Raw genomic sequence first — 15,737 nt, 5'->3', positions numbered from 1 at the left:
ACACACACATACACTTCACATAAAACTCTCTGAATGCACGTTTTGAAGGCCATTGCAATGTCATATCTTCAAACTGTTGAATGCTGACTCAAAAATCAAAGCAGTGTGTGCATATGATCATTTGAAAGGCAGAAGTAGATTTTTAAGCAGAGGAGGAGCTCAATAGCAACCTAAAAGGCTCATTAGCTAGCCTGTTAACACAGCAGTTCTGAGAGACTGTAGGTTTCATGCATCTGTTCTCTCCTCTAACACATACTTACAATGAATCAAGTTTTCAAAAGAGCCTTCAATTCTGGGCATGCAACTAACTGCAAGCACAAATGATAGAAGTTGGGTATCTAACCATGCTTCCCATCAGGCAGGGATCTAAATTCTATCATTTGTGCTTGCAGCTGGTTACAGGTACCAAATTACAGACCAGGCTCAGGCCCTATATAGTGTTTTCATTGCAAGGTTCAGGGACCACCTTATACAGCTGTGCTCATGAATCCAAAAGCTAATGTGAATTGCATTCTGGCTATCTGAATGTTACAATATGCAATCTAAAACCATTCAGGGCTTGTTTCTCCCCTCAGAAACATGCTGTATATCTTGTGTACATTACCATGAGAGCCCCAGATAAACAAGCAGGTGTGCCACATGAGTCTGAGGGCAGCACTGAGCCACTCCAGTTGCATAATACATGAGGGAGGGATATCCAGTTAGAATCTGAATGGTGAGGAGATGAGAAGGAACCATTCCCATTGTTTGCTAGTTAAGAGTACTTTCTGTTCACTTTCAGCGGTTCTCAAACTGTGGGTCGGGACCACAAAGTGGATTGTGACCCCATTTTAATGGGGTGGCCAGGGCTGACTTAGACTTGCTGGGGCCTGGGGCCAAAGCCTGAGCCCCATTACCCATGGCCAAAGCCTGAGCCCCACTGCCTAGGGCCAAAGCTGAAGCCCGAGGGCTTCAGTCCTTGGTGGCAGGGCTCAAGTTACAGGCCCCCTGCCTGGGAATGTAGCCCTAGGGTTTCAGCTTGGCCTCCCCGCCCGGAGTGCTGGGGCTTGGGCAGGCTCAGGCATCAGTCCCCACTCCTGGGGTCTTGTAATAATTTTTGTTGTCAGAAGGGGGTCATGGTGCAAGGAAGTTTGAGAACCCCTGCTTTAAACTGATTGGAACTTTTAGCATATTGGAGAGTCAACACTGAATACAGAACTAATAGACAGACAGAGATACTCATACCATGTAAAGTATTAGTACTGGAAATGGACAACATTCTCCTATGGCATCAAACACATGTAAAGCTGGATCTCTCTGAATATTCATATTTTAAACGAAATGTAGCATTCACCTGTTCAGACCAGCCAGCTATTTCTGGAGTGCTTCACTGTAACCACCATCTTTTAATGCTAGGTGACTATATAGACTTTGGGTCCCTTGTCAGTCTTACACCTGCACCGTAAGATACCTCCATGCAGAATGCCACCAATTGTTTTGGCCATTCCTGCTAGTTTGGAGATCTTCAAATTCCTTTAAGGAATTTCCCATATATAATTTCATATAATGGTATAAGTTAAACAGCCTAGTAAATCTTGGAGTGTCATACTGTGCAATAGCTCTGCATTTCTGTAAGTGAACATTGAATCTAGATTGTGTTCTCTTATTTTGCACCATTGGCAGACTCAGTGAACTATTCCAGTCCCAGAGAAAAGGACTTTATAGGGAACGGCTTGGTCCACCATGTAGTTAAAATATGGTCTTGTGCAAATCCATAGCATGCACAACACTATATTTCTGTGAAATGACTGACCATACATATTATTGAAAGTGTATTGCTTCCCATGGCCTAGTGACTAGAATTAAGTACCTTCAGTTACATCTGACAGTGTATTTCATAGGCTGGATTTCTGGAAAAATACCAAGACCCATGGATAATAACTGTCTGATTTTGTTACACATTTGTTTGCTTTACATCCATCAAGTTTTGAAATCTGAATCCCCATTCACAGACAGATTCCATACAAACCAAAAGGCTATACAGATAGTACATATGAATTGACTTGTCCTCACCTGAACTATACCACTCCCTGTGATGAGAGAAAAAACTTCATCAACTACATCAAAATTGCTAAGGGAGAGTCAATCTTCTGCTGATGACACTGGTATAGCTCTTCCCAGGACTTCTTCTCATTTAAGATGTGATGCCAGTTACATTCCTTCATAACTTGCCATTACATTCCATGTACAACTGGCAGCTACCCTAGAGTTCTGCCCAGCTGATAGAGAACCTGCTCCTGTTGGGAGACACATGAAGGCAGTTCCATCGAAAGTGCTACAAGCAGCTGTTCAGATTAAGACACGTGTGTCACAGGTATTGGCTAAATCACTATGGGAACATACTTATGCAAACTGAACAGAAACATATCTGGACTCATGCAGTAAACCACAGCGTGCATCTCCACACACACAGAGACATCAGGACAGCTGAAGCAGTCTTCACCAATGCAACAGACAGAGGGCTCAATGCTTCTGGCAATGTTAGAAAAGTTAAATTCTGTTCCAAACTGCTAGAAGTTACATTTCTCATATAGTGTCCCATCTCAGCATCCAACAGCACTCTTCACAAACTCAAACTACTCTGCCTTGAGGAAAGCAAACACTCAAGATACGTTCCAAACAACCTTCTCAGTACCTGGTAATTTCCAAGGAACAGAACTTATAGGCAAGGGAACTGGAAAGCATTGGTTGGTTTGCTGTTACAACATGTTGTTGATGACTAAAAAGTGCAAGGCAGGCATCTAATTTAAAAACCCTATTCTGTAGTGTATGGAACCCACCGTGTGTTATGCCAGGTACACAGTAAATATTATTTTTTTGGTTTTAGGCATCAAAAGTACTGTTTTTTTAAATTTTACAGCTGATACTGAATTGCATTCAGTTAGCTATTTGCATGACACAGGACATTTTAAGCTCAGTATCTGACCATGCAAGCACAACAGACTATTAAAAAAGCCCTTCTCTCTGAACTTCAAATAACATCCTGATCAAATGTCTCTTGTTACACAAGTAAATTTTTATGAGTGTGAGCTGAGTAGTAAAGACACAATTTGCTTAGGTCCAAATCAAAAGTTCCTGCATTTTGACACATGACATTGGCAGTGACAGCACGGTCAGCTTTACACGCTTGGCTTTTAAAAATACAATTCTTGCTTGTTTCATCCTTCCTTGCAAGGGGCTGGGGGGGCTCATGTCCTATCATTCCTGTGATCCAGAATTTGACCTGGTGACTCCCATGTTGTGGGATACTCTCCCAACCATCTCTTGTCCCCATTCTCTGTGGCTGGACTCCTGCAGACCACGCCCTTTTGTTTCAATGGGCAAAAAACAGGAGGCCACGGCTGCCAACAGGCAGCATCCACTGTAAACTACCAGAGTTAAATAGACTGAAGATTCCAGCATCACCTAGGGGAAAGCAAGTGAAAAGGTAAGAAAAGATGAACTGAATCCACTGCAAAAGAAAACAAAAATTTTGAGACTGGAGTAGAAATGTTAACTCCTTTAGGGAAAACATCACTTTTTAAAAGCCACTATATTATATACTTTTCTTTCTTTTTAGATAATACTTATCCCTTAAATACACACAAAATACTTTGGATTAAGATTCATATCACCCAACTGAGGTAGGCTAATGTTATCCTTATTTCATAGACAGTGAAACCATGGCAGAGAAATTAAGTGACTTGCCCAAGGCCAGTGTCAGAACTAGGACTTCCTGGCTCCCAGTCCTGTAGTCGGACCACTAGGCTACCCTCTCTCTAAAGAGTCTCGTGAAAGTGACTTGCAACCATGCAAATAAAATGAGGAATAGAAAATAGCTTCTCAGACTTCATGTACTGAGGCATTTGTCAGTTCTCTCATTTTTACTGTCTCCCTCCCTTTTAAATGGGTCCTTCAGTCTCTTCCTTCTCCAGCAAGTCCTGATGGACTGGAATGAAAACCCCATCACTGAACAATCCCTGCTTCGTGGCTCAGATCCACTGCTAACAGAAATATATGTCAGTGTCTGGAACTCATTAATAGTCTCTACTTCAGTCACCCTCTGTGGCTGCTTATTCCATTTCTTTTTGTTATTGCCCTTTGAATGAAGAAATTTTGCCTGAGCTCCCTGCTTATTCTGATTTTCTTATTCTTTAGATTTTATCCACTAATCCTGATCCTCTGGCTAGTGTGAAAAATGCCTCTTTAAAATGAGGTAATATTAAAATCCATAAAGTCTCCGATATTCCAGTTCAACTTAGAAAAGAGACAACTAAGGGGGAAATGAGAGAGGTCTATAAAATCATGAACAGTGTGGAGAAAGTGAATAGGGAAATACTGTTTACCCCTTCCCATAACATAAGAATGAGGGGTTTCCTAATGAAATCAATAGGCTGCAGGTTTAAAACAATAAAAGGAAGTACTTCACACAGTGCACAGTCGAGCTGTGGAACTCATTGCCAGGGTATACTGTGAGGGCCAAAAGTATAACTGAGTTCAAAAAAGAATTAAATAAGTTCATGGTCCATCAATGGCTATTAGCCAAGAAAGTCCAGGATGCAACCCCATGCCCTCAGTGTCCCTAAACTTCCAACTAACAGATGCTGAGACTGGATGACGGGATGGATCACTCGAAATTGCTCTGTTCTGTTCATTCCCTCTGAAGCATCTGGCAATGGTCACTGCCAGAAGACAGGATACTGGGCTAGATGGGCCGTTGGTCTGACCCAGCATGGCTGTTCCTATGTTCTTATGAGAAATGGATCATCTCTCTTAAGGTTCAAAGACCAGAAAAAAGCTGAGGCCTGTTACCATCTTGGTTGCCCTGCACACACCCTCTCCAATGCAACAAATCAGTGGTATGGTGACTACTACTACAGATGGAATGCACTTCAGCCTCAGTGACACTCTGAGGCCTGGTCTACACTACGCATTTAAACCAAATTTAGCAGCGTTAAATCGATTTAACCCTGCACCCGTCCACACAACAGCCTTGTATATATAGAAAGGGCTCTTAAACGATTTCCTGTACTCCCCCAAGGACAGGATTGATCGGAAATGTATTGCCATGTTGGATTAGGGTTAGTGTGGCCACAAATTGACGGTATTGCCTCCGGGCGGTATCCACATGTGCACCATTGTGACCGCGCTGAAAGCAATCTGAACTTGGATGCACTCGCCAGGTAGACAGGAAAAGCCCCGCGCGACCTTTTGAATGCATTCCCTGTTGCCCAGCGTGGAGCTCTGACAGCAACGGGTGGCGAGCAGTCCCAAATCCAAAAAGAGCTCCAGCATGGACCGTATGGGAGATACTAGATCTGATACTGTATGGGGAGACAAATCTGTTCTATCAGAGCGCCGTTACAGAAACGAAATGACAAAGCATTGTTAAAAAATCTCCAGGCTATGATAGAAGAGGCCACAGCACAGTGCTGCGTGACAGCGTAACGGAAAGCCAAAGACTCAAATGGACGCTCAATGAGGAGAGGGAGGGGTACTGAGGACTCGCTATCCCACAGTCCCGCACCGAAAAGCATTGCATTCTTGGCTGACCTCCCAGTGCCTGAAGGCTCAAAAACATTTTCCCAGGTGTTCAGGATATATCTCAATTTACACCCTTCCCCCCGAAAGAAAAGGGAAAAAACGTTTCTGCCTTTTCAGGTCACCCTATGTCTACTGCATGCTGCTGTAGACGGGTGCTGCAGCCCTGAACACAGCATCCCTTCCCGGTGGCAGACGGTACAATATGACTGCTATCCATCGTCATCATCAGCCCGTGAGTGCTCCTGGCTGGCCTCGGTGAGGTTGGCCGGGGCGCCTGGATAAAAAGGAATGGACCTGGTCATTCCGGCAGATGGTACGAACGGGAACCGTTCTCATCTATAGCAACTGAGGAGTAGCTCCATCAGCCCCCCTCCCTTTCATGTCTGAAGAAAAGACTCTGTACTGCCTGGCCTCAAGCAACGGAGGCGGCTCCTCCCCCTCACACCCTTTAATGTCCTGCCTGGACATACATAGCAGCTGGAGCCGTCCCCCTCATTTTATCTCACTAAAAGTCAGTGTTTCTTATTCCTGCATTCTTTATTTCTTCATCACAGAAATGGGGGACACTGCCACAGTAGCCAGGAGGTGTGGGGAGGAGGGAAGCAATGGGTGGGGTTGTTGCAGGGGTCCCTAGAATGGCATGCAGCTCATCATTTCTGCGGGATCTCTGGGCTCTGACATGGAGTGGTTTGCTCTTGGTTCTCTAGTAGACTTGCCCATATCTAGGCAGACTGACTCTATTTTTAGACAAAACATAAAGAGGGAATGACCCAGAGTCATTCCCATTTTGTCCATGGCCCCACACGACCTCAGCTGAGGCAGCCGGAGCACCCATGACAGCAGAGATGGTACAGAACGACGATAACCATTATCTCATCGCCAATTTACAATGGCAATGGCAACAGGCAATAGGGATGGTCACTGCTCTGCTACCTTGCAAAGGCAAATGAATGCTGCTGTGACACTGCAGGTACCGCCTGTCAGCGACATCCAGACACATTATCACGGTGACAGTGACCAAAGCAAAACGGCTTCATGGTTGCGCATGCTATGGTGTCTGCCAGGGCATCCAGGGAAAAGGGCGAAATTATGTCTGCCGTGCTTCACGGAGGAAGGATGAGTGACGACATTTAGCCAGAACACCTGCGACACTGTTTTGCATTGGGATCTCAACCAGAATTCCAATGGGCGAGGAGACCGGGATCTTTGTGAGTATAGCTACGGGATAGCTACCCACAGTGCAACGCTCCGGAAATCGACGCTAGCCTCAATACATGGACGCACACCGCCGAATTAATGTGCTTAGCGTGGCCGTATGCACTTGACTTTATACAATCTGTTTTACAAAACCGGTTTATGTAAAATCGGAATAATCCCATAATGTAGACATACCCTGAGAATCTGCATCCCTTGGGATAGCATGGGAAAAGGTAGGCCACCCAAGTGTGGGGTTTTGAGTGCATTATGCCTGTGGAGACTCAAGAAGGTGCAGTGCTCCTGGCATGCAGTGGGGAGAGCACACATCTAGCACAGATGAAGCACACGTCTCCAGTCAATTCCCAATGTGTAGAGATAATGGGGCAATGGCCAGGCCCTACCCTTGTAGTCTATGTCCTCCTGAGTTACTAATCACGATGAGCAGTGTTAATGGCACCCTACATTGTCATGTATGGTCTCTACTGTGTGGGAGCAATGGTGGGAAAAGGGCACTACATTAGGGGCTAACCTGGTTTGGCTTCAGATGCCCCCACTGCCTCAGTTTCCCTTCCTCCCCAGTTAGTCAGACCTCTCCCTGTGGATATTTTCACAATAACCCTCCCCTTTAGCAATCTGATTCATTAACATGAAGTTCAAAGCACCACAAGTCTTCCACGCAGCCTTCTGTGAGGGCACGGCCCTTGGTGCAGGGTTCTTAGTCCTGTCTCTGCTGAGGCTTGTTCTCCACACCTTTCCTAGCTGGCTCCTGCTCCCTGCAGGTATGCACTCCCCAAGCCATCTGAACGGAACCACTCACACAGCCCCTTTACCCTTTAAGACTCTCCCACAACTGACCTCAGACTGTCCTTCTATCCCCCAGCAGGCCTGATTCCTACTCACATGACCTCTGGATTGAAAGGTAAATTAGTCACAGGAGAGGCTGAGTCCAGCTCTCCCTTAAAGGACTAGCTCACCCTCTGACAGGCACCAACATACTTCCTCCACTCCAACATACTTGGGTGAGGACTGCCATCAACTGGCCCTTAATACGGAAAGGCCGTTTTCTCCATCGCATTCCTGTGCTACTAAAATGTTTGGAAGAGAGGGAGTTTTACCTGTGCAATAAATGGAGTTATTAAGGCTCCCACTCTGGCCATTCCACTGCATGTTCCTAGGCCCAGAGCACGAGTGGCTGTTGGGTAAACCTGTAGACAAAGCATCAACAAGTTAACCCTAGGATACAGCTCTCTTCCTACCTCACATATCTTTATCAAAGAGTAATACTAAATGTAAGTTTTGTCAGATCTATAACACTCAGACAACATAATGGCTCAATAAATTGTAGCCTGTACAAAGCCTATTATGAGAAGATCGTGGAATTCAGCTGTCTCACCAGGGCCTCATTCCCATTAAACCTTTCTGTTACAAAAATGATCTTACTCACCTCAGGAGTGTAAACATAAGCAGCCTGAAATCCTCCTGAAATGAAAGCCCTTGCAATGAAGAGCAGCACAGTAAGAACATTTCTGTGAGAATAAGGAGAGCAGGGGTTGGGTTCAGTACAGTTTTTATTTGAATTTAGAGACAAGTAGCAATTAAAAAAAGATGCTAAATGTTATTAGCTAGACCCATTTGTTTCTATTGACCCTCCTCCATTTTTCTGGACCTTTAATACAAGGACAGTTCAAAAAAATCTGTGATCACTACAGACACCTGGGCTTTTCTAAGCGTCTGCATTTTGACGAAGCGCTATTAACAGCCAGTGACCAGTGAAGTAAATTACATGTACTAGTCCCAGCCTAAAGATATTTGGATGAGGAAAATATGCACTAAATAATTGACCTTACACTAGTCTGACACTGGGATAATTCAACTGGAGCACAACTGGAGTAAATGAGATCAGAAGCAGGCTGTGAGCTTCCTGTGCAAAGGTGTGAAATTGGACACACTTGGTTATTCATTCATATCGTTAGGATCTATTATTATTATTTTTACAGGGCCTGAAAATGTTCTAGGAGCTCTCTCTACACAAGACAGTCCAGCAACAACTAAGATGCCATTTCTGTGCCGTGCCCCTTCCCCACTCCCCCCCAGAATAGAGAAAGCACTGTCCACAAGTGACAGGAAGGCCAAAATATTCCAAAAGGCTTAACACTTATAATCAAAAGCAGATTTTCCAAAGAGCTCAGCACACTAAGTCAATGGTGGCACTCAGCTCCTGTGAAAATCTGGCCATAAGTGTCACAATGGAAGATGCTGGGTGCTGTGCACTTTGGAAAATCTGGCCTCAGTTGTGGGTTCTGAGCACTCAAAATTTAGCCCTGAGTTCTTTAGAAAATTGGGCCCTAACTGGCTACAATGCCAAAATACAGGTTCCTTCCATCAATGAAGTAATTTCCAGATGCTTAAGTCAAATGTACCAATTTTCCAGGCCAAGACCTCAACTTCACTAGTCAGTGCCCATCGCCTGCCCTGTAATTGCACATTCTAATCCATAACACAGCTTAGACTGCTCTGAACTCCAGTCTCACAATTAAAGGCCAAGCTCTGCTGCAAATTGGCGTGAGTACCTGAATGGGAGGCAGGTACACAGCAGTGGAGCCCAGCCCAGAGGTTCATCATTCATTTGGCAAGTGGATAACTAGAAAACTAGTTGCAAAACTAGAGGTACCAGCATCACTACATGTACTGGTAGTTGAGACCCACTGCACAAGATTTGATTTAGAACTTTTTTCAGAGAGCTATTTCCTACTTTCATGTCAACTATTATCCCCTTTGGTATATTCTGAACACAGGACTTTGGAGAAGACAGGCTTTCTCCACTCCTGCTTCTCTTATTTTTCTTCTAAACACCTCTGCAGAGAAAAGCCTAACTTTCCTTTTGAAATCTTTTCACAAATTAACTTGGTCAATTCTTGGCTCTTAAAACCATCACTTTCAACCTATTGCCCATATGGAAGAGTAAATGGATCAGGGTTTAGTTTTCACTTTGTGCTGCGTACCTTCCAACGCAGAGAAATAACAGAAGACTACAAAATGAGAAGACAAAAAAGGAAAGCGCCATGGTTTTTTTACGACCTATCCGATCAATAATCCAGAGGGTCACCAGAACACCTGTATGAGAAGAGAAATTGATTAGCCCACATCTGTTGAATGAGTTCAAATCGAGCTGGAGCATCCAGCAATTACCACACAATGTTATTTGGCTTTGTAATTTATTTCCTTTTTGTGTGAATTTGTGCAATTGAAAGGAGCCAGACTGGCAATCCAAGGGAAGGGGTTTCCCTATGGACAAAACATGTACAACACAGGCAGTGGAGCTGAACTCACACCAGAGCTGGATTTGTCACTGAGATTTTAATTCAGAACAGTGATAATATCCTGAATCACTGCCTTGTGATATGCCATCTCAAGCCAATTAGTACCTAGGGATGTAGTCTTAAGTCTAATGGAACAATATTCATATTGCTACCATATGTCACCTATCTTTCTTGCTCTATTCTCACACTGCTTATTTAAATAATTGTGACTTTAAAAGTCATGGCTCTGATGGTGTACAAGGCTATGAAGGTCCAACACTGAGTAACCATACCCAGGATCCTTTATAAATAATTCTGGAAAGCCAACGCCTGGATGAACATTTATATGGCTCTGCTGCTTCAACAGAAATTCATTGGATGATAAAATCCTACTGAATTGTTACTCTTCCTCAGAATACATGGCCTGCGGTTTGGACTGGAGCCATAGCCAGATTGGCCACTCTGGCTGCTCAAGACACTTCCCAGAGGCTGCTTCTGCAGTAAGCCTCCATGCAGTGATGCACTGGCACTTATACGGTCACTTACCTGGGAACTCTGATAAAGTGGTCCAGAGCAGATCTGTGTAGTCTTCCTCTGTCAGATACTCACAGGCCAGGCTGCATTTTGCTTTAACTGCTTTCCTTCTACTGGAAACTGTGGGAAGAGAAAGAAGAAGGATTTGTGTTATTTTAAGTAATCTCCTCTCTGCTGATTCTCCCATAGACCTGCTGTGCTTTTGTGATTCTTGGTGCTGAAACCAGTGGAGTGGATGTTGCTGGAATTCAGCAGCACAGCAGGTGCACTTTACCTGAATGCATTGTACCCAGAACACCTAGCCAAAGCCAAACAGTTCCTAAGCAGTCTTGCTTCTAGTAGGATGCAACCCTGACCTGAAGGCTGATGATTTACACTATTTTTTAAAATCAGAATAGGCTTCTGTGATCTCAGGCCAGTGATGGTGCCTTCTGTGTCTCAATAGTCCCACTTGTAAAATGGGGATAATACCTTACCTACACCACAGACCTGCGTTTTAACCACTAGACCACACTGACTCCCAATAACTACCCACATTTTTTTAGTATCCAAAGTTAGATTTCTCATTCTATTGCTAGGCAAACCCTGAATTGATACCTTCTCACAGCAATACCCATCCCCTTTGTATAATTTCCAACCGCCCGGGTGTGTTCCATAATTTAGTGTGTTCAGAATACAGTAACACTCTCCCTAGAGGAATCTAATTTTCAAGGCATTTTAAAGATCTTTATACAGTTAAAACACTGACAATAACACGACAAACTGCAGGAGAAAAGGTGCTGAATTTCTATGCAATATTTTTTCCCGCAGCAGTTCTTTACGTTTCAAGCACACAGAAACCCTGTGGCAGCTGGCAATTTTCTATTTCAGACCTAATTAGGCCTGGGAGTGGCAAATCTGGAAAGTCACATTTATGGAAACACACTTTATTCAAGAAGAATAGATACTTCCCTCTAATAAGCCTCCTTTGCAGACTCCACTGCTATTTCACAACTTGGATTTAGGGAATCCTTCCTGTGGCCACCACAGAACCCCTATGCCTCAAGCAGCAAGCAAGGTACAGTAGCTGACTTCTTATGTTCAGAATTAACAAACTCTTAACAAGGTTTCCTAAAGTGTGCGCTAGAAATTGTGACCCTTTCCAAGTCTTCAGCAGAAGCTGGTCCAATAAAAGGAATCCCACCTTTTCTCTCTCTTCTACAGGGCATATTTAGAAAGAAGAGAAGGGCTAATACTCACTGCTGCAGACATCCCCTGCTTGAAAGAGCTCTGTAGTTAATAAAACTAACCCATAATAAGAAAAGGCATTGGAAAACCTGCAAGGAAGGAAATGAGAGAGGATGTCTGAGATGGTCAGACATATAATATAATAAGCAATGTCAATCAAAATGGAATTGAACGGAAGTGAGGACTTCCATTAAATACTTTCTTAGAGTATGGTTCCTACTTCCATCCAGAAAATGAATAGGCCACTGGATCTTGAGTGGATGTTATTTGGTGGTTTAAGAAATTATAGTGTAATGCAGGTTGAGGGAAGTGGGATTTGCTCCATTGTAGTGATATTGTAAATGGATCCACTGAAAAACATACTTAAGCATGCTGGCATTGAACAGTTTATATCTCCTCTTACCATATAAACCAAAGCAACAATGTTGTCCATCTAAACTGGGGTGTGAAAAGGTCCCTCATTTTCCCCCGATCTTCCTGTTTTGAAGCACACAAAAATACAGCTATTTGATTTGGTTTCTATTTAAAATTGATTTCAGGCCATAAAGAGTCAGAGGAAACTTGACTGCATAGAATCACATGCTTCCTCTCTTATGTCAGGCCATCTGATATATATTACACAGCTTAGGGCCAGATATTCAGTCCCTGTTCAGGCCTCTTCATGCACATGAGCAGTGTAAAGGAGCCACAATCTGATTGTAGCTGCCAAGTTAAGAATTCCCCTGCCAGAGGGAATTCTCAGCTGGTGTAAGTCATCAGAGCTGGCTCATACCACCTCAGCATTTCTGCACTTCTCAGCAGGAGAATTTTGGCTGGCCCAAGAATTTCTGAAGGACAGAGGCAAGCCAGCCTGTGCAGAACTTCCCCAGAGTTTGGGGGTGCTCTGGGATTTGGGGTTGTCCAACATAGAGATGGGGGCTAGCTGCAAAATTCAGATTCAACTTGGGATCCAAAATTCCACATATAGTTCTGAGATGTTCAGATCTGGGGTTCTGATCTGGGCCCTTCAGTATTCTCCTGGTCTGAGTCTCAGTATAAAGAGCGCTGAAAGTGACTGTAAATGTAATTTATGCCCATTTTACAGCCCCTTTACACTGCCACCATTTTCAGTATAAATCAGAATGAGGCCCTTAGTGTAATTCTCCATTAATTTAGCACGTGATCACTACTCATTAGTGTTTATTACTGGTTGAGATGCCAAAATTAAACTTAACACTGATTACTTGTGAAAGTAGCACAGTTTCTATTATATTCAGTATTGTTAATATGTCTGTTTCCTGTACTCACCTGTCTGGAAATGATTAATTTTCCCAGAGGCATTGGAGCTCCATTTTCTGCTGCTATCCGCTTCAAAGTGGCAATAGCCTTTTCTTGGTTTCCAGATAATACATCATATCTTGCACTTTCTGGCAGCCACTATGAAAGCAAAGCAGAGCAGAGCAGAGCAGACACAATATTGTCAACAACAGGACAATAAACTGACTGGGGCAGATGTGAGTAGTCTCATTAACTGCAATTAGATGAGAAGACTTGCACAAACAGCCCTTGATGAATTACAGATGTCTTTCTGCCTATGAAGTGTCAATTTCTCCAGCAGACTTTAAGAAATTCCAGATATCACTTTCATCTTATCATCAGGCATCCATTCCTAAACCTATCCCACAACAAGTCTCCTTCCATTATTTGCTTTTTATTCTTGAAAGATTTGACTATATCTTTGGAATGTTTTGGTATTACATTCACAGCAGGAATGGCAAAACAGTCAATTAGTTAGCAAGATTCTGACGATATTCAAAAATGTCCATTTTTGAAGCTTTTTTTTTCAATACATAAGATTTTAAATACCTGTGTAATTATCTGGAGAGATTCCTGAAAAAAAGATACAATGGCTAAAAAATAACAGCAGCCAAATAGTCAAATTATTATTCAGACAGGAGCGTATATATAGCTTGTAAGGGAATGAGTTGCTATCACATATATTTTAATTGAACAGGGTACACAAATTCAAGTGTCACAAATATGTGAATCTGTTTAAGAATCTGACCTGTAATGTATAGTTAGCATATTATGCTGAGGTTGCCATGAGCTCTGAAAGTTTTTAATTAACCACAGATTAGATGGAAGCTGTGATTTGCAGTAAAATTATTTAAGAGTCTCAAGATGAATCAGAAAATAACTGATTTTAATAAGAGTGAGAGGTTGATCCCACTGAATTTGACTGAAACTGTATGAGTAAATTTGAGAGAGAATCCCAGTTCTGACTGGTTTCACAGTACTCCAAACTAGCAACATTCTACAGTAGGGCATCAGATTACAAGCGTTACATCATCAGAACAACTCTCATTGAGAAACCTACTCTTACTAGCTGTTGAAACAGCATCATTTGAATCAGTATCATTTACATCATCATTTCAGTTTTATTAACAGGGTACCATCAGGAAACTCATTGCTGTCATGATTCCACTCAATCAGGGTGAAATAGTGAAATGTAAAATTAGCTGCACAAACATTTCTCCTGTGAAGAATACCTACAAAACATAAGATGGCAAACAGCAAGAGTGGAACAGCAGAAAGAATGAGCAGCCAACGCCAGCCAAGAGTGGGCATCACAAACACTGCAAGGAGGACTTCAAATACAGTCCCAATGGCCCAAAAGACCTGCAAAAGTGAAAAGGAAAAGATCACAAAGAAGGATAAAATCATTCTGAGACGCATGGCTGATAACAGCACAGAAACTAAAAAGGAGAAGGACCATCTCCATTAATGCACTTTTCAACCTGAAGTTCTACCATCATAGAATCACAGGGTTAGAAGGGATTGCAAGGGTCATCCTGTCTAACCCCCAGCCAAGATACAGCATTTGTTGTTGTAAACTCTGTACTGTACAGACTGGTGGTGAATCAAGGATGAGACATGTAAAATGTGCATAGGTGTAAGCCAAGAGAAATCCTGCCATTTGTGAATGAAATTTTTGCTCATGCTCCATGAGCTCTGCTCTTAAAACTTATTATCAATGTTCTCTGGAAAGCCATGTTTAAATGTAGATGAATAGACTGGTATTAGAGGCAGCTTCATATCTAAAATAGCCTCATATTTCATATATGGGAGGGCTTTTCTATATTTGTATACATTTTGTCTTCAGACTTCATCCATAACTCTCCCTATGTTCCAAGCATTTCATAAGTCCATATTCCATTCTAAAACTCAGGTTACTAAAAACTTTGGGTAAAGAGAAAAAAGAAAAGGTTTCATATGATGGGATATTTTCTGCTACTCATGTTGGTGGTTTCAAACAGTTAAATTTCACCTTCAGCAAGATCAATGTGCCGTATACATTTGTTACAGAAGAACTGCAGACAGATAAATAATGAGTCAGATTTAATTTGTGGATGATGGGCCAAATTCCGCTCCAATTTACAGGTGCTGCCTCAGTGATGTCACTTGACAGTATATTTTAGCCACATATATTTCACATTGCCTACAATTTCCTCAAAACAGCTGCAAAATCCTTATGGTGTGAATGATTAAGATGATTGTAGATCCCCTTCAGTAGATAATAAAGTAGCTTAGGATAATAATAATTTCTGAATATAATTTTTATCAACTGCTGTGAGAGCTACAGTCCTGTTCTCCTTACATCGGTAAAACTATCAAAACCAGCAGGAGTTTTGCTTGCAAATGAAGGAAGGAATTGAGACTCTTATTAGTAAGGCCAGAGCTGGGACACTCGGTTGTGAAACGCACCCAGGTCCATCTGATATTTTCTTCTCTTTGATTTTTTTGTTCCCTCAAGGTCTAATTTCCTTTTTCTGTTAACTAACTAGTCAAAGCTTAGGATAAATTTCTGATTCCACTGGGTGATTACATGGATCCAGAATGCTCAGAACTAGCTAGACCAAGAAAAGGGTAAAAGACTAC

General features: G+C 42.7%; 1 protein-coding gene across 1 annotated transcript in view; it reads right to left on the bottom strand.

Annotated features, from left to right (window-relative positions):
- Positions 1–298: 298 nt before the first annotated feature.
- SVOP (SV2 related protein) overlaps positions 299–15,737 on the bottom strand; it is a 34,022-nt gene continuing 18,583 nt past the window's right edge. The window contains exons 8-16 of the mRNA XM_032805390.2: positions 14,352–14,477; positions 13,107–13,235; positions 12,223–12,296; positions 11,832–11,908; positions 10,605–10,712; positions 9,762–9,873; positions 8,204–8,285; positions 7,875–7,964; positions 299–3,444 (exon numbers count right to left, since the gene is read on the bottom strand). Of these exons, the coding sequence (XP_032661281.1) occupies positions 3,238–3,444; positions 7,875–7,964; positions 8,204–8,285; positions 9,762–9,873; positions 10,605–10,712; positions 11,832–11,908; positions 12,223–12,296; positions 13,107–13,235; positions 14,352–14,477 (1,005 nt within the window). The 3' untranslated portion in view covers positions 299–3,237. The remainder of the gene's footprint in view (positions 3,445–7,874; positions 7,965–8,203; positions 8,286–9,761; positions 9,874–10,604; positions 10,713–11,831; positions 11,909–12,222; positions 12,297–13,106; positions 13,236–14,351; positions 14,478–15,737) is intronic.

The sequence above is a fragment of the Chelonoidis abingdonii genome, chromosome 22 (assembly GCF_003597395.2).
Source record: "Chelonoidis abingdonii isolate Lonesome George chromosome 22, CheloAbing_2.0, whole genome shotgun sequence".
Lineage (NCBI taxonomy): Eukaryota > Metazoa > Chordata > Testudines > Testudinidae > Chelonoidis > Chelonoidis abingdonii.
Note: the sequence above shows the minus strand (reverse complement) of the source record. Positions and strands in the feature narration are given on the sequence as shown.